The 18,995-nt window shown below is 33.0% G+C and overlaps 3 protein-coding genes and 1 non-coding gene across 6 annotated transcripts; 2 read left to right on the forward strand and 2 right to left on the reverse strand.

Annotated features, from left to right (window-relative positions):
* Positions 1 to 1,380: 1,380 nt before the first annotated feature.
* LOC107897247 (protein SYS1 homolog) lies at positions 1,381 to 4,998 on the reverse strand. Of its 3 annotated transcripts, none has more exons than XM_016822630.2 (5): positions 4,613 to 4,998; positions 3,927 to 4,523; positions 3,032 to 3,258; positions 2,653 to 2,675; positions 1,381 to 2,049 (listed from the first exon to the last, which is right to left on the reverse strand). In XM_016822630.2, the coding sequence occupies exons 2-3, from the start codon at positions 4,148 to 4,150 to the stop codon at positions 3,036 to 3,038; spliced, it is 447 nt and encodes a 148-aa protein (XP_016678119.1). In that variant the 5' UTR covers positions 4,151 to 4,523; positions 4,613 to 4,998; the 3' UTR covers positions 1,381 to 2,049; positions 2,653 to 2,675; positions 3,032 to 3,035. The 3 variants fall into 3 exon arrangements, with proteins under 3 accessions (XP_016678119.1, XP_040934686.1, XP_016678118.1); XM_041078752.1 differs by having other exon boundaries at positions 1,381 to 2,070; XM_016822629.2 differs by lacking the exon at positions 1,381 to 2,049 and having other exon boundaries at positions 2,221 to 2,675; positions 4,613 to 4,965.
* A 74-nt stretch (positions 4,999 to 5,072) lies between these two features.
* Positions 5,073 to 7,397, forward strand: LOC107897245 (trihelix transcription factor ASIL1). The gene is made up of 2 exons (XM_016822626.2): positions 5,073 to 5,320; positions 5,423 to 7,397. The coding sequence occupies exon 2, from the start codon at positions 5,889 to 5,891 to the stop codon at positions 7,146 to 7,148; it is 1,260 nt and encodes a 419-aa protein (XP_016678115.2). The 5' UTR covers positions 5,073 to 5,320; positions 5,423 to 5,888; the 3' UTR covers positions 7,149 to 7,397.
* A 1,907-nt stretch (positions 7,398 to 9,304) lies between these two features.
* LOC107897244 (heat shock 70 kDa protein 14) lies at positions 9,305 to 14,743 on the reverse strand. Its single transcript, XM_016822625.2, has 10 exons — positions 14,413 to 14,743; positions 12,112 to 13,326; positions 11,608 to 11,829; positions 11,367 to 11,462; positions 11,050 to 11,271; positions 10,670 to 10,864; positions 10,436 to 10,582; positions 10,206 to 10,355; positions 9,996 to 10,126; positions 9,305 to 9,842 (listed from the first exon to the last, which is right to left on the reverse strand). Exons 2-10 carry the CDS (start codon positions 13,279 to 13,281, stop codon positions 9,608 to 9,610), a joined length of 2,568 nt encoding a protein of 855 aa, XP_016678114.2. The 5' UTR covers positions 13,282 to 13,326; positions 14,413 to 14,743; the 3' UTR covers positions 9,305 to 9,607.
* Positions 14,744 to 17,323: 2,580 nt separating this feature from the next.
* On the forward strand, positions 17,324 to 17,484 carry LOC121209041 (U1 spliceosomal RNA). The gene has a single exon (XR_005904159.1). It is a non-coding gene; the product is annotated as a U1 spliceosomal RNA (small nuclear RNA).
* Positions 17,485 to 18,995: the final 1,511 nt, after the last annotated feature.

An 18,995-nucleotide genomic window follows, 5' to 3' on the forward strand; every position in this document is an offset into this window, starting at 1 on the left:
TGTTTGTTGGAATTCTTGAGAGAGTTCAATTATCAAATCTTTGGGGAATATTTTCATAATGTTCTTGTTCATTAACAATGCCATTTGAGGTTTGGTCAGACTTTTGGGATTGTTCGGAGGGAAAGCTTGCAAAAGAATTGGTTTTTCTAAAGAAAGGACATATTTTTCTATCAGAATTTCTGGATTACTACAATTGCCTATAGAGATACTCTGTCATTAATATGACTAATCCATGGCTAACTTGACTGTGTATCAATACTCAGCAAAAATATTAATACATAAACAAAGATAGTTAAACTAGAACTCAAAAATATTGAAAACAAAATTGAAGATTTCTAAAACTTAGAATTATCTGTTCCTCATTAGGTCGAATACCAGATAATCTTGAGGAATTACATTTTTACAATTTTTCTTAAATCTGTCTTCAAATATTTGAATTTAATGCTTGTTTTTTAATTTAAAATTTAATTTATTTACCAAAATGTTCCAAACATTTTATTGAAAAATTTTCAATTAGGTAGTGAGGACAAATTAATCAAATAACACATAAAATTTGTCATTGCAATGAGCATAGGGATGAATTTTAATCTCTTTATTTGAATAATATTGTGCTCTTTTTTTATAATAGTTTTAAAAAAATTCAATATTTTTATAATTTTTAAAAAAATTATTGTAATTATTATAATTCTTAATAAAACTTCACAAATTTTTAAGATTTTTCAATTTTTAAGATTTTTTTTAAAATTAAATTTTTTAAAATAATTTTTACTAATTTTTTATTTTTAATAATATTGATCAGTCAAAGTCGGTCAATATACCATGTCATCAATCAACTTGATTAACATGTCACATTATTAGTCAACTTGTCATATTATTGATAACATGACACGTTCTGATCAATCAACCTTTTATTAAGGTCGATTAACGAGATAAAATTCAATTATTAAAATGAAATAAAAAATATTCTAATAATACTGAAGATTGAGCCTATAATATAGTATCAGCTCGAGTGACATATAACATACTGAAAAACATTTTGACATTGATAAAATTTTTTTTTTCAAAAATTCAATGTCTTCTAAGCGTTCGGGAATGCAATGGCTTGGTATCGAAATTTTATGGCTATATAGACCTTGTATATATTATTGTTCACATGTCAAGGTTTTCATTTCATACTCATCATACTTTAGGATAAATTACTCATTAATTACTCTATAATTAATTTTTTTATTGTTATTTTAATCATTGTTGTTAATTAAATTAACTAAATTGCTATCAAATTCACTATTCCACTGTTAAATACAATTATTTATTTATTTATTTTCCTTTCTTTCTTTTCCATTCTTTTTATTTGAATGCTCTCAATTATTGACAAAAATGTAGTAAATTGAGAGACACCCATTTTTATTTTTCCTCAATATTTACGGATGATTTGAGATTTCACAATCTAGGGTTTAAAAATAACTAGAAACTAACCTAAAATTAGAAGAACTTGAACCAGTAAGACAATCCTCTCGCAAAAAAAGTCCCCAAAAGAAAAAAAGAAAAAACCCGTCCTTTTTGCCTCCCTTTATGACCTTGGTTCACCCATGAAACCCTTTGTCGCAACCCTCCATCGCTAAAACCACCGTCCACTTCTGTGTAAACCATTAAAAATTCTCTATTCTCTCCGCCTCCTCTAATTCTTCTTGGAAACCTATCCATTGCAAACCCTTTGCCGGGTAACCTCCAAACAATCAGCCCAGCTAGAATCTCACCCAAATTTGAATATACACAATCGATTTCGGCTTCTTCATTACCGTCAACGTTGGCGGGTAATTTGTGGCAACAAACAAAGCTTGAGTTTCATAATTGAAGCCATGAGAGTATGCAGTTGGAATGATACAAATTATCCCAAGGCATATTAAGAACTTTGACCCCCTAACCAGAATTGCTCTTGCAGACCGCACAACACGGGTTGTTATTGATATGGATTTTGCTTATTTCCATCATCGACATTGCTTTCATAGCCACTTCAAACACCAACGGTTGCTCATTCCGCTCAGCATTCTGGATTTTCATTTGGAATAACTGTCATTGCATTTGTGTGTTGGATTTAAGGAAAAATATGGGGGAAAAGGAGAGGAGAGAGAAAGGTAAGAAAAAAAAAGGAACGAAAGAAATAAGGAAAAAATAAAAAAATAATTAAATTGATCAATTTAATTAATAGCGGTCACCAAATTAACAAAAATAAAAATATCTAATTTTAGAAGTTTACCCTAAAATCAAAGATATTATCCACAAGCAAATCACATCATTTATACTTAACATGTGTGGCAAATGCTTGAAAGCAGAAAAGGAAAAAAATAAATAAATAAACTGTAGATCAAGAAAATACTTAGGTCAGATAACCCCAAATTTATCTAATCATATGCAGACTTAAAAAACTAAAAAACTAATCAGCTATGCAGCTAAAATATGAAAACAGTTCTCAAAGATCAAACCCAAATGAATGCCTTCAGCTTCATATCACCTCAGCATCACTATCCCAAACTTTCATGGTTGCTCTCTTTCATCTTTCTCATTGCGGATTATATTTGGTTTTTAAATAATTATATCCTTCAAAGCATTGGGAAACAATGTATTTTAATGCCACAAGGAATTTCTTCATACCTGATTCTTTATCAGTCAAACATCTGCATCAGATAAAAGTCAGCCAATATATTACAATTGAGGAACCAAAGAAAGAATTGTTAACTGAAGAGAGCAAATGTAAATACTAAGTTCAACCATAAACTAGCAAGGTCTCAGGTAAGTCTTTCAATCATTTATGTTTTAACTTGACATAGTTCAACAACTTCTATTCTTTTGCTTATTTACCAGATACAGAATTAATGTGGCAGAAAAGCATTGAACAGAATATATTAAGTAGAGCAGGAAGATGAATAGCAATCTTACAAATGCAAGAAAGAATGACTTGAATATATATATATATTCTACATTACACTTATCTTAAGAAATCAATTTAACATATTTAGGAATTATTTCTTACTTGATCAATATCGTGTTATGGGAATCTCTCTGAGTTCCCGTCTAATGCATAAATATTCACCTAGCAAAGCCATCACTGCAACTCCAGTACCATTCACAACCCACCATGTTATTGAGGAAGGCCAACCTCCATACATGATGCATATAAAAAGATGTATAATATAGAGTGTGGCTGAAAAATCTAAGCATTTCTTTGCCCTTTCAATCAAATAAAGCATATACCCAGCGCTGCATAGATCCAAATAAAGCAAAATTGAAGTTAAAATGAGCTCAGTTTAGAAAACGCCAAATATTATTATCATCTCAGAACTTCTTATATAATTTACTTCAAGTGACATGTATCTGAACATATAAAATATAACTTAGGTTAAAATTAGATCTTCACAGAAGCAATATCTAATTCAGAACTAAAAACACCTCCCTCATACAGGACACAAACCGTATAAGCAAAAATAACCATAATTAATAACTTTTCAAGCTTAGATATTCTTATGTTAACCTTTATAGATATCATAGAACAAATGACACAGACAAATATCACAACCATACAATGTAATCTGTACATTGATCCAAGCCAGTCCTAAAATCTATAATCAAGGGAAAAAACAAGAGAAATGGAGATTTTTTAGTTAAATCATAACCCAAAGGTGCTATAAAGCACACAAACTAGTTTTTAAATAAGTTAGGCCTAGTTCTGCAGAACTTTTAAATATCATTCATCTTGAAATCAAGTATTCATGTTCAAGCAAATTTAATAAGTAATAAATCTGAAATGCAGCAAATTAAAACCCTAGCATTTGTTCTATAAATACAATCAAAATTTCAAGATAGCAGACCTGAAGAAGCATACAAATGAATCATAGTTATAAAAGACAAGATTGAAATTGTATTCTCACCCCGCAATTGAGCTGAGCAGAAAGGAAGCAATGACACACCAGCCTGTAACGGTAGAGGTAGTAACCGATGCAAAGTCAAAGAAATAGACCAAACTCATACGAGAAACGCGAATGCCAACAAGAAACGATAAGAAAACTCCAAGAGTAAGGTAGTATAAACATTGAAGGCAAACAATTTGGGCTACAATAAGCCAAGGATCCCATACCACCGCACCATAGAACATGTCTACAATTCAATACCCCTTCAAATTCCGGATTCTCCCAGATCAGCACAAAACCGAAACAATTTCAAACCAATTCCTCAATGTACACTAAAACTTTCCTTATACCCAAGTGGCAAACCCTAAAAAGGAACTAGTTCCTCCAATGCTTTTTTTTCTTGGAAACCCTAATTCTCAGAAAAAAAAAGGGATTAGTAGAACCACTGGTTGCCCAGCTGGAATTTTTCGAAGTTACAAGAAAAAACCCAGTTTTTTTGGAGAATGAAAATTCAACGCCAGTGTGCCCAAAATTGAGACTTGGTGAACTCGGATCTGGTAAATCAGTGAGTCCTGAGAGAAACAAACCCGAACCTAAATGCCTTTTATTGGAAGGAAGCTGAGAATAAAAAAGCGCCTGTTATTTGAGGAAAACTAATACAGGTTTTGATTCAAAAGAAAAAAAAAGTTGAAAGATTGAAAACTGACCGTGGAGGCTGATAGAGGAGAGAGGCGTATCCATTAACAAATTCTACAATTTTCGCTTCTAAGAACCTTCTTTTTCATATTAGTAAAATATTATAAAGCTTCAGCTCAGCTGGACTCCACCCTCCGTGGAACCTTCTTTTGAGGGGGATTGAAGCTTAAGTTTTTTTTGTAGTAATTCTCTTACCTGTATATAAAAGTCAGCTACATTTCAACGGAGGGAAAGTTAATCTCTCTTTTTTTCTTTAAGCCGAGTTAATTTCTTCTTGTAGAAAGAATCAAGCTTTTCCTGTCACCCAATGGGCTGAAAACTTTTGATTTCACTTGGAAAACCAAGAACCTTAAATGAAAAGACAAAACAACCCAGTGCCTACGTTATCATGAAAACCCATTTAACAATCTACCTACCCAAATGGGCTCCTAAATATCAAGGCCTGTTATCCAATCATATTAAGAACAAGGCGTGCAATTGCAGCAATCCTCGTTTTACACTCTCAATTACCCCTTTTCTTTTTTTCTTCCAAGATTTTACACTCGCCTGTATCAGTGTCTGTTTTTTTCTTCTCTTTTCGTGTTAAATCTTCTTCCTGAGAGAAATAGAAATGAAGCGTTTTCAATTTGCCTTAATTTTGTGAGTTAGGGGTTTCTTGGAGCTTCAATTAAAAGTTTGATGATTAAGAGAAGTTATAAGCATTTTTGAGAACTTTCCAGGTAAGTTATGAATGGTCTGATTTGACATTAGGGTTATTTTATTGATTTTGAGATGATGGGTTTAATTGGAATTTGAAATTTTTTTTCTGTTGGTTGGTGAAGGATGAATCAGTGATCAACAGCTGGAAAGTAACAAGATAGAAAGGAAATTGAATTTTAATTGGCTTTTCCCTTTTTGCTTTTGGTAAACAAACATGGTGGGGGTTGAATTTTGCGAACTTGTGTGTTGAAAGTTTGAGAATTCCGTGATTTTGAGTTGAAAAACTTTTTTTTTGTCCTTTTTTATATCAATCTGTTATGGGTTTTTGTTATTTGATTCGATAATGACTTCTTTCCTTTTTATCAAGAAAAATAATCGAGGGTTTTAGGAATGTTAATGAGTGCTAGTGGGGATCGTAATTGGCAAAACAATAATGATTGTTGTAATGTTGTCAAAGATTGATTGGATGGGGAAGAGCAAATTGGGGATTGGAAGTACCTCCAATTAGAAATTTTGTTTTTGAGATTGGCTTAGATTGTTAAGGATACTTTAGGGTTGTCTCATTGTTGAGGTCAGTTTTTGGTTTTAATGGATGACATTGAGGATGATGCTAGATATCCTCCAAATCCTTATGGTGTTAGCCACCAGCAGGGGTATGGTTCTTCAAATCCCCAAAAGCTTCCTCTAAGAAATATTCCGAGTTCTAGACCAATTAGGAATCAATATGTTGACGATGATGAAGATGGGGAGGACGAAGTGGAGGATTTGGGAGAAGAAGAGGAAACTCTTAACCGAAGTAATGGTGTCCGGTATGTAGGAGAAGGCATGGACGATGAAGATGAAGATGAAGATGAAGATGAAGATGAAGATGAAGATGAAGATGAAGATGAAGATGATGATGATGAGGAGGAGGAGGAGGAGGAGGATGACTTGCTTGATGATGATGAGGAGGAGGATGATTATAATGAAGGTGGTGATGATCGAAAGAATGTTGTTGCCAACTTGGGGAGGCACCCAAAAAAGAGGAAATTGAAGAGTTTAGTGTCAAGTTATGAATTTGCTCCTCGAGTACCAACACCAGCAGTTGCAGCTCCATCTGTGCTAAAGTCCTCATACGGTGGGAGGAATTCTCTTACGGATTGGACTGAGCATGAGACATTGGTTTTGCTAGATGCCTGGGGTGACTGCTTTTTGCAATGTGGGAGGAAGAGTCTCCGAACCGAGGAATGGCAAGAAGTTGCAGAGAAGGTTTCAGAGATTTCAAAGATTGAAAGGACTGAGACACAATGTCGGAATCGGTTGGATACATTGAAGAAGAAATATAAAAAGGAAAAGGCTATGCTGACAGAGACTGGTGGTACCACTAGCAAATGGGTTTATTTCAAGAAGGTGGATATGTTGATGTCAACTCCTCCACAGCAGGGTCGTCTCTCTTGCGGATTTGACTCGGGTGAATACGTATTCATGAACCCTCGAGTTTATTTGAACCGAGCAAATGGTTTGGATGAAATGAGGGATAGTCCAGCCAATTCTGAATTCGCTGACAGTGAGGAGGATGTCTCAGATGGACTGCCACCTAAAAAGAGAAGATTTGGGAGGCAATCTGGCGAGGATTCTTCAGTCAAATTGCTTGCAGATTCTATCCAGAAATTCAGCGACATATATGAAAAAATCGAGAATAGTAAAAGGCAGCAGATGTTGGAATTGGAGAAGATGAGAATGGATTTTCACAGGGAGTTGGAAATGCAGAAGAGGCAGATCATGGAAAGAGCGCAGGCTGAAATTGCGGAACTACAGCATGGTGAGAATGAGGCAAATGATGCCTCCGGTGAGAATGCTAGTGGGTAACATATGCAAAACCCTGTTATCTTCTTTATAACATTCATCAGATTTTGGCTGTTAAATGTTGTTGTATGGTATATGGGAGACTGTTGCCAGATGCCGTTGTGATAGACAATAATAACACGGTATACATGCTGTTATCATTCAAAATCAAGTAGAAACTTGTACTGAATTTAGAGATTCCATGCTATAGTTTAACTGATGTGTCATTTTTTCAAGGTGAATGAATGGCCAAGTGCCTAGATGTTTTGGTCTTGTCTAGTTGAGTTTCTTTTTCTGCATAAGTTGTCCTCAAAATTGATAGACATTTCAAATATACATAACAGGTTATAGGAGTTTTGAATCCTCAATTTTCTCCAACTTGATTAATGTAATCATTTCTAAGAATCGGAGCATCCTTCAAGAGCTGATTAATGGCACCTATAATGTTGTTTGACAATAAAAGAACACCTTCCTAGAAACTCCTCTAATCATTACTTCAATAGTACGCTCACACTTTACAAAGTGTTTTCGACATATAACCCTAGCACTGGTTGTCCTAAAAAGGATACCCAATTGTCTCTCGCTTGAGAGCTTCTTCCTCGCCATTTGCGTGGGCAATCACTTTCAATCTTTCACCCTTGTCTTAATCTCATTCTTCGGCCGTAACCTGGCTTTTTGCAGCCATTTTCTTCCTTTTCCTTTATTTTGCTTGCTTGTTTCTCATCTTCTTCGACTTCTTCTCCCCCCACCCCCACTTCCTTGCTCTTTTTTTGTCCCATTGCTTCGTTGTCCTTTATTTCGGCCTATCATCATCTTTTTTTTTTTCCTTTTCATCCCTTGCCTCTGTTTTAACTTCTGATCTAAACAATTGAATCATCTTTTTTTCCTCATCCTTTTCTTCTCTTATATCATTTATGATGGTCATCGTAGACCACAAGCCACAGCATTAATGTGTGGCTAATTCACTTGCCTTCAGAACCTCATCCAACCCTTCAATTCTTCTTATGTAAGATAAATGGAGAGGTACTGAGCAGTACCTTCTATTTGTTGTTTTGTTTCTTTCCAATATGTTATTGTCCATCTCATCATTTAATTCTGCCTGTCATCCAGGTAAAAAGCGCAACATATCCATAAAGCCTAGTCCCTTCATCTCCTGGACTTGTGCTCAAATCTTATCTAGCTTAAAACAGATATCTATTAAGGTTGTATCATATTTGATGTAGGCTGCAATCCATTCTCCTTCCATGCGAATGACAAAATCAAATATACAGAGTACTTGCTTGCTGTTGGATGTCAGCCCCTAGCTACCAAAGTAACGGGTAAAAACCAATTTGACACAAATTCTATTAAGAAACACAAACACGCACATACAAAAGCTGGAAAGGCTCTTTGGGAAGCTCACTCACCTCTTAGCTTGACTGATCCTCTCACAGAGGTGAGTCAGAGTCAAAATGAATCGACTCAGAAAATGAAGGCCTCATCATTTTCATTGACAGCACCCAACTTTGCACATCAGATCGCAGCTGGTGGCTTTAAAGCTATAAACATCCAAGCAACATAATCAAACGAGCAACCAGAACAAATTGAATTAATACTTCCTTCTCATATATCATTTTCTCCGCAATTCGGGAAAATATGGGGTAAATAAACAGATTACGGCTACTGTCAATGGTAAAACGAGAGTTTTTTAAGGACAAAAAAAATCATAATTGCAACCTTTTAAGTGGACTTCAGTGACATACTGAAACACAAAAGCAATTTTAGAACCAAAAAAAAAAAAAAAGAAACATCAAAATCTGATCCCAGCAAACTTGTTGCAGTTATTAGTTGGTTTTTGTTTACATAGAGAGAGCTTGAACGGATAAAGGCAATCAAGAAACCACAAAGCAAGAACAAGATTTTTCTAAAAAATTGCCGCCGAAATTGAAGAGATAAAATTGAGGGAAATCCAAAAATTTGTAGAATCTGGATATGGCTTGAGGCTAGGGCTATTAGTTTCAGCTGTGGGAACTCCAATCATCGGCCAACTCAACTTAGAAAAAATGTTGAGACCAAAGGGAACACCAAGACTGGACGGCATCCATAACGAATGTGAAGATTTTATGAAAAATAAATTTCCGACAATACCCACAACATAATTTCACTAATCCCAACACAACCTAAACATTTAACACTCGATATTTCCCTTTTAAAGTGTAAATTTTTAGCCTCCCACTAACAAAAAAACATGTTAGCAAGGAAATCACAATAGCAGTTCTTTTTTCCCTCTTAAAACCGTCTTTTGAAAAACCCTCGGTCTTAAAAAAAAAAACAAATCTCGGCAGGCAATGCAAAGAGATAGCTTTTACAATCTAAAAATTATGACCCGAATAACACAGCCGAACCCAAGCCTTCCCTAAAATAGTGGTTCCGAAAATAGCGGTTGTACATAGGAACGAAAATTTTGGCCACATATATCATCAACACACCACCAAGCTACTGAATTATGCAGTAGTCGAAGCAGTTTCTGATTTGTCAGTTTCCATTGGTTCTGCAGAAGCTGGAGCTGCCTCACCACTGCCTACCGTTGCATTTTCACTAGGCACATTGTTGTGGTTAGGGCTTGCATTGGCATCCGCTCCTTGGCACTGGCCCTCTCCTTGAGGTGGTGGGTTAGCTCGTGTTTCAGGCGAGGCTGGTTTAGTTGGTTTAGGTTTCGTCATTATTGGCCTGCAAAACCTGTTCAAGGCAAATCCGCATATCAGCACCTAATATAGATAACACATATAGCCATATTTAAGATAGGCATGGAGGTGCAGGGTATGAAAATCAACGAATGAAACAAGAATCTACATACTGGATACAAAATCTTAAGCATGTCAAATAGTGTACCTATCTAGTGCTTCAGCCTTCTTTCTCACATCAGCTGACAAGAGAACTGGAGTGGCATATTTGGGAAGTAGATCCTGCTGCTGCTTTTTCTCTCTCAACCAGGCCTCGGCTTCTACACACTCATTCAAGACCTACAATTACAATCCACCATTGACCTCGTCACTAACAGAAAGAAGTGGAGAGCGGTAAAGATAGGGACCAAGCAACTACCTTTTGCTTTTCAGCAAGTTCAATGTGATCAAATTTGGGATCATTTGACATTGCTGCCTCCCTGTAACTGTTAATACAGTAAGCAAGTTGATCAATGACAGTTCCCCTCTCCATATACTCTTTGTAACGTTCTTCTATAGGATCCCCTTGCTTTTCAAAATCAAGACAATTTGTCAGGTATACAATGTGTACAACAAAACTTGACAAAGCAAGAGAAGAACAAGAATTACCTTCTTAAGCTCTTCAAGCTTGGCAACATAAACACCCTTTATTTCATCCTCACCGTCTTCATATAGCCAATCCTCTGTTTCCTGAAGCTTAGCAGTAAACTCTTCTTTCTCCGGAGCAGTAACAAAATCACGATATTTATCACTAAGCTGAAGACACAACATATAATTAGTTTTACAATCATAACAGCCAAGAAAAGTTCAAGGTTTCAGTAAAATTAGCAGACAACATCGTACCTTATTCCTCATGTCATAAACATAGGCCTCAACAGCATTCTTTTTATCCTTGGTTTCTTCCATAACCCTGTCTTGCAAAGCCATTTCAAACTCCTTCTCTACTGCCTTTTGAACATCTGCAGGCAACATTGCACCATAGACTAGCTCTGCCACTGGTACGTTTGTTTTCTTTACCTTCTTCTTGGGAGCCTCAACCTACATGACAGCCAGAACAAAATGCATAAACCAACCAACCAAAACAAGCAAGAACCAAGGCTGTAAAAAAATACCACATAAGTAACCCACACTAAAAATTCAGCGAATCAGGAACACACTGGCCTAAAAGGCTACAATGTGAACTCTGGCAATTCATGTACATATTGCAGAGAAAAATCACTTACTTTAGTATCAGTTTCCATTTTCACAGGCTTGTCACCCGACTCAGCAACACCATTTTCAGCCCCTGCAGCATCTGCTGTACCCTTAGCATCTTGCATGTTGACATCTGTCTCATTGGCACTGGGAGCAGCAGTACCACTAGGTGCTTCATCAGTCTCCATCTTTGAATTGTCTTTTTCAGGCTCTTTTGAAACTGGAACTTCAACTTCTTCCTCTTCCAAGAGCTAAAATTACATTAAAGTATTCAGGAAAGCAAGGGGAAAAAAAGAATTCAAGTTGAGATAAAATTAAAATTTAAAAAGCTAATTCAACAACTTACTGTTGCTGACTCAACGGACACAATCCCATGCAAATTCAGACGAACTTTGACCTTCAATTTTGGCCGTTCACTTCTTATTGTCGGAAAAGGCCCAATCTACCATTTAAGAAATGCCACAATTTATAACAAATGAAAAAGCCGAGCAAGAATTTAGCATAATAAACAAGTAACCTTATGCTGAAGTAAACAGACTAAAACAAAAGATACTCAGTGTCTTATACAAGGTCTATGAATTAATTACCGTGTATGTACTGATCTTTGGAGGGGCCTGCAAATCACTAACATCAGAATATTGAACATCAACAGTGAAAGTACTTGACTTGTGGAATGTCACAGCCTTGATACTGGGTATTGGATTTCCTTTTGGAAAGACAAGTTGTTGTTGTTCTGCTCCTCCAGCCTGAGAATCTGGACCAGAACCTTTCCATGATAGTGAAACTGGGAAAGGGAAGCTCTCATTGACCTTTTTCAAATCAGACAGGTTAAGATGTCAGCTGTGTTCAGGGGAAAAAGAGTCAAAGGACACAAATTTGACAACAGGACATGCAGCAACAATAATGGGAATATAAGGAATGGAAATACAAGGAAAAATCTTGCATTATTCCGTATTCGGGAGAATAAAGAAAGTAACACCTTGAAATCATACTACAATGCAACCAAATGCATACACAGCTGAGATAACATTCAACACAGACAGCAAAATTATCACGATAACTTCGTAAAAAGTCAATTGGAAAATACACACCTGAAACTCTCGAACTTTGAATGTGGGACTGAGAATTGCACATTCTAAAGCACAACCCCTTGCAACACATTCACTAGCATTCATTGTACGCCTAGGCTCTTTACCAAAGAACTCTGTGAGGATTTTCAACATAGCAGGAACCCGGGAGGCTGAGCCAACAACCTCAACCATATGAACATTTTCAACTGCAAGTCCAGCATCAGCAAGAGCCTTCTCAAGTGGCCTCTTCACACGTTGCAAAATTGGAGCACTGATCTGTTCGAACTCCTCTCTCTTGATGAAACCCCTAACATCCTTCTCATCCATCAAGCACTCAATATTCAAAGGGGCCTCAGGATTGGCACTAAGTACTTTCTTTAGCTTCTCACAAGCTGTCCGAAGCCTAATACAAGCCCTTGCATTCTGGAGGACATCAATCTTGTATTCCTCTTTAAATTTTGCAGCAAAATGCTGAAAAAGAACTTCATCAAAATCCCTACCACCCAAAGAGCGGTCAAATGAATGAGCCAAGATCTTGAGTTGCCCTTTCTTGAAGCCAGCAATACAGACTTGCATGCTAGCATGTCCGATATCAACAAATGCAACATTTAATTGGTCATTTTCAGGTAAATCAGTTTTATAAATACCATAAGCCAATGCGGTTGCAGTAGTTTCATGAATCAGGCGAAGAGGGTGCAAGCCTGCAATTGTGGCAGCATCTAAAACTGCTCTTCTTTGAAGATCAGTGAAGTACACAGGAATTCCAATACAGCAATCCACTACGGCTGCATTCAAATTCTTCTCAGCTATGCTTTTCAAATTCGACAAAACCATTCCCAAAACTTGGGTTGGGGTAAAAGTTCTCATTTCACCTAAGTACCGAGCATGAATCAAAGGATATCCATCAGGACCCTCAGTGACATTGAAGGGCAATGACTTGAGATCTCTTTGCAACTCAGGATCTGAGAACTGACGGCCAATCAACCGTTTTATCTGAGAAATTGAGTTTTTAGGGTTCATTGTAGAAGATGCTGCCCCTGCAGTACCAATGAATCTCTGCTTCTCCCCAAAGCAAACAATAGCTGGAGTTTCGCGCTTTGATTCATCATTAAGCACGACATCAATCCCTCTCTGCCTCGCAACTGCAACAATGCAGCTCTCATTGCCGAAATCAAACCCAACAACGCTCATCTTAAACAGAAATTACACAAATTTACTTTATAAAATAAGATTAACCTGGCATCCAACAAAACAAAAAGAAATTAGATTATATATAAGTACTTAACCAGGAAAGCAAAAAAAATTTAAAAAAATCATAATCACGTTTTGAATCTAGCCAACTGGAGTACCGTGCAATCATAAGTATTAAAGTGGCAAAAATTCATAATCACTATTTTAGGAATCTAGCTACTGGAGCACCATACTTTGCACATTAAATAAATAACACATTGCATCAACCAAGGTGATATCAATACGTTATGGGCAACAAGTTGCTGCTCAATATTCCATGTCAACTTCCATGGACTTGAACACATAATACCATTGATATAACAAAGATCATAACAATATTCAATAAACATTCCTCCTTATGTTCCCATTTAAAGACTCTTATTACATTAAAAAAAATCTTTAATATAAATAACAATATCCAATATACATCCCCCCTTATGTTCTCATTTAAAGACTCAAAAGCGCTTCATGAGTTGATCATTCACACAAGAACACAGGCCAAATAACTAGATAAGGGTCAGAGGCAAGTGTAAGGGCTAAACAAATGCAAGCGGATATATAATGCAACTCAAATCAAAATGAAAACACTTCAGTTAAAGGTTAAAAAACCAAGTAGTTCACATACATAAATCAAACCATTGGAAACAAACCCTAAAAACCTTTACAATCAGATATCAACCCAAAATGAACACTCCTTCAAATAAAATTAATAAGAAATGGGAACTCTTTGCAATGACCAAATCGAAATCGCATTCAAATAAACCTAAAACAACTAATTGTAACTTCAAAATAAATTCCAACGATGAAAACACGTCGAATCATAATAATAAATTCACAAAATATAAAAATAAGTTAATTTTTCCCCAAACGAATCGAAAAAATAGAAATCAAATAAGGAAATTACTTGATTCTGTACAAACAGCTAAATCTAAAGAGAAGCAAAAATCAATGCGAAAAAAAAAACATCGACCGACGTGCTGAATATAAAACAAAACAGATCTAAGTTCATGACGGAGAAATAAATGCAACAACGACAATTAAAAAAGAAATCGAAAGAAGAAAAGCACAAAGAGCCAAGGGCGGCGATCTTACCCTTGGAAAGGAAAATTGAGGCGAAAGCAGTTCAGCAAATTTCTTTTCAAAAAGACCTCTCTCTTTATTTGGTGTTATGTTCTTGTACGTTCGCGAGAGATAGCATACGAAAACAACCTCACACTCACAGAAGCGAAACAGAGAGTTTTTTTTTTTTTTGCGGGTGGGGGGGGGGGAGCGAGGGGGCTTTTATTTACGAGGGTTTGTGTGGAATTTTCGATTTAATAATTTATTAAAAAAGTTTTGATTTGGAAGGAGTTATGGAATGGAATTGAGTGGTGTCCATCCACGACTAGAGGTGTCTAGAGATACCGTGGCTTCTAGAAAGATCTCCCCGGGAGAAAGTCTTCGGAATTCTTTAGGTTTTTGGTGAGTTCATGGGTTGGGCTTTCATTTGGGATTCTGATTTTTCCCAAATGGAGGCCTTTTTTTTATGAACTGATATCTAAGTATTTTTCATTTTCAGTGATTATATTGTATATGATTTTAGGCGATTAATTTATAATTAATTTTTAAATAAGATATTTTTAATTATTATAATTAATTTTTAATTTATTTTTTAAATATAATCGAAATATATTAATTTATTTAACAATTCAAATATAGTAAAAAGAAATTTGTAAGTATCATATTAGAAAATTGATATTTTGTAGATCAATAAATTTTTAATAATATTAAAATATCTCAAATCATAATTAAAACATACATCAATATATAATACGATTTTACTTCATGTAATCATTATTTAAAATAATAACTGATAAACACTATTAAAATATATTAATTATTTTATTAATTATTTTGATAACGAGACATAGTAATAATAAAAAATTCCTATTATTGAAGCATTTGTAGAAACAATAAAATATATGATATATTGTAAAATAAATTATTTACTATTCAATTTTTATTTTTATTTTCTTAATAGGCAATAAATTGATTAAAATAATTTGTAAACGATATATAAGAGGAGGGATCTATTTACACTTTTAAACCCTTTTGCATGTTTTTGTACAATTAATATTTTAAAGATTCAACTGTTAAATTTATCGATATAATTTTACTTGTTATGTATATAAATTTTTTAACTAATTTGATATCTCTATCATATCGATCTAAAAAAGTGTCAATATTAATACTTATTGAATGAATTAATTTTTTTAATTTAAAATAAACAGTTCAAAATTTTTAATTTACACCAAATTTGACATGCATGATCTATATAAATAAAATATGAAATATGAGGCTGGATCATTAAAATATTAATCATACAAAAATATACAACAGAGTGTAAAATTATTTTAGTTTTACTCCGGTTATAAAAATACGTCAACTTTTATTTCAATTATAATTATTTTAATTAAAAAATATAATAAATGTAAATTAAATTAATAATTATTTTTAAATATTCAATTATCTCAAATTCTATTGAATTATAATTATTGTTAAGTATATAATTATTATAAATTTTATTTTATGTCAATTTTTAATTAATAATTATAATTATTTTAAAAGTCAATTTAGTAATATGATAAAAAATAGAGGGTATTCTTTTCGAATCAAAATTTTTTTAAGCTCGTGCTTTTAAATAAATAATAAATTATAGATAGATATAAATAGATTATAAATTAAAAATTATTGTGTTGTATCTCAAATTATTAGATCTAACCATTACTTGTTTTTATCATTTTAAACTAATGGCTCTAAAGAGAGAAATATGCTTTGAGGCATTCATTTTTTTTTTCAAAAAAAGTGAAGATGTGAATTTTAGTAATTTAATGATTAAGCTATAAAATAAAAAGAGTGATCGTGAATTATTACAAAATAAAAGAGTGACTGTTATTATAACTAGCAGTTGTTTTTTGGCCGATTAATTAAATAATATTTAATTTTTTTTTATAAATTTTGTAATACGAAATTAAAATTTAATAACATATAAATTTAATTTTGAAAACATAATAAGATTTAATTTAAATAAACAATATTTTGGAATTATTTTTAAAATATAAACATTATAATAGCATATTGTGCAAAAATTTATTTTTTATATATAGTTTTTAACTTAATTTTATTTATTAGTTAATGGATGTAGATTGCTAATTTAATTTAAATATTCTGGCCATTAAATAATTAATTGTAACATTATTTATATTTTTAAATATCTAATTCAGTTTTAATAGTATATTTAATTTGTAAAAATGGTGATAATTAATTTAAAAAGAATTTTTTAAATAATTTTAAATTTTAGAGTGGCTTATTTTATAAAATTGTTAGTTGAATTATTAAATGTAGACAAATTAGAAGGATTTATTATAAAAATATAACTTACAAAACACAATTAAAAATTATATAAAGAAGATAAAGTGGTTTATGTTGCAATTTTCCCTCCACAAATGCTTACTTTCTTCCTTGTCACATGTAAAATTTTTATAATGTAAACATATTAAAAATTTAAGAATTTTGTAATATATATGAGTTTGAATGGATAAGATGTAATATATAAAAATCAAAGTATTTATTCGATCTATCTGTTTGAATAAAAAACAAACAAATGTTTAATAATTGTGTTTGATTGGAAATCAAATAATTTTTTCTTTAAGTGTTAATGTGTGTGTATATATATATATATATGACAACAATGTGCATACTTTTTATATTTATGGGTATTTTAAATTACTGATATTTAGTATTGAGAAGTATTTAACACATTACTATAAAATTAAGAATAATGTTAATAAAAATAAAACAATATTATTATTGATAGAAATCAAGATTGATTAGAAGCATTGAAAGGTAAAAATGTTTTAGATCTTTATGCCCCCATTGCAACCTGAATCCCACATTGCTAGCATATGGTAAACAAAACATAAGGAGTGGTGTATAAAGAGAGAGGATAGGGCAACATTAAAACATACTTACCTGGACGGGGTCAATGAGTGATCAGGAAGATTCATGGCCTAGAGTAGTGACCTGCATTGCACTTGGTAGGGGGGCTACTTTAAGGTCTCCCCAAGAGGGAGAACCTACGTCATAATTTGTGGCAGTGGGAGCTTGCGTTCGCGCAGCCCCTATCAATCTTAAGTTTTGAAAACTAATTGGAAGCCATTTGTAGGATATAACTGCTTTTTTGCTTCAAAAGTTGTTATTATGTGCTCTCACCTTATCCAACACCCTTTGGTTTTGTTTGTCATGTGGTAGGGATTTAGGTTCTAAGTTGTGGGCTTAGGTTGTGTTAGGGGCATAAGGTTAATGCTTATAAGCACTAGTTAACATTTTTCAATCTCGATTTTTATCTGTAATAATATTATTTTAATCAATTAACATTGTTCATTTTATAAAGGTGTATTAAATATTTTTCAATATCAAATGTCGGTCTTTTAAAGTGTCAGTAAATATAAAAATTATGTCCATTGTTTCCATATTTAATACAACTCATTTTATTTGGTATTTTTGTAATACCCCGAAAATTTCTATTGTAAGATATTATCTTTGATAAAGTAAAATAAGGAAATAAAACAATAAAAAAGGGAATTTTGAGTTATGACAACATTGAGAAGTAAATTATGATAGAATTAAATCAAGAAAGGACTAAATTGTAAAAATGAGAAAAGTTTTGTGGTTCAAGAGTAAATATTCAGAACTTGAGGGGTTAAAGTGTAAATATGAAAAAGTTAAAGGACCAATAGTACAAATATTTTAAGGCTGGAATGATCTAAAGACTAAGGAAAATGGATGAATTAGGACCAAATTGAATAAGTGAAGAAATTATGAGGGATTAAATCGTAATTTTACCAAATTAAATAATGACTCAATGATGAAATTTTAAAAGACAATCAAGGGCAAAATGATCAATTGGAAGAGAGAGAAATCTAGAAAGTAATGATGATGTTGATGATATTTTATGATTATTTAATTAGATATATATTATTTTAATGAGATATTTTATTATTTTATTATTATTTTATTATTAATTATTTAGTATAAAAGGAAGGAAAGATGATGAATTTTCATCCTCTTTCCATGCATGCAACCAATGTTAGAAGAGAAGGAAAAGAAAGAAATTTTCTTTTCTTTACAATTTGGTCTTTCCACCAAAAATTTACCATTTTCACCTAGAAATCAAAAGAATTTCCATAGCTACTAAGAGAGAAAAATGTTAAGGGGACCATGGGGAGTTAGAATATCAAGTTGGATTCAAGAAATAGAAGTTGGAGGAGAGAAAAAATCAAGTTAAAGATTGGTATCAATAGAACAAGGTAAGTACATCAAGATTTCAATATGTTTTTAAGCTTATTATTATTGACAAAGCATGGAAATAATGTTATAGTAGAGTTTTCTTACATAAGGTTCTATGTTCTTGATATGTTAGTGAAGAGAAAATAAGAGAAAGTGATGAGAAATAGTGTAGAAAAAAAAAATAAGGTTGTTATAAACATGGTAATTAATATCTTGCACTAAAACAGTTTTGGACAGCAGCAATAGTCTAACTTTAAAAAATCATCAAAAATTATAGAAATCTAATTATAGGATGAATAAAATATGAAATTAAATCTTATTAAGTCTAGTTTCTTATAGAAGAAATT

This window comes from Gossypium hirsutum, chromosome A10, assembly GCF_007990345.1.
Source record: "Gossypium hirsutum isolate 1008001.06 chromosome A10, Gossypium_hirsutum_v2.1, whole genome shotgun sequence".
Taxonomy (NCBI): Eukaryota; Viridiplantae; Streptophyta; class Magnoliopsida; order Malvales; family Malvaceae; genus Gossypium; species Gossypium hirsutum.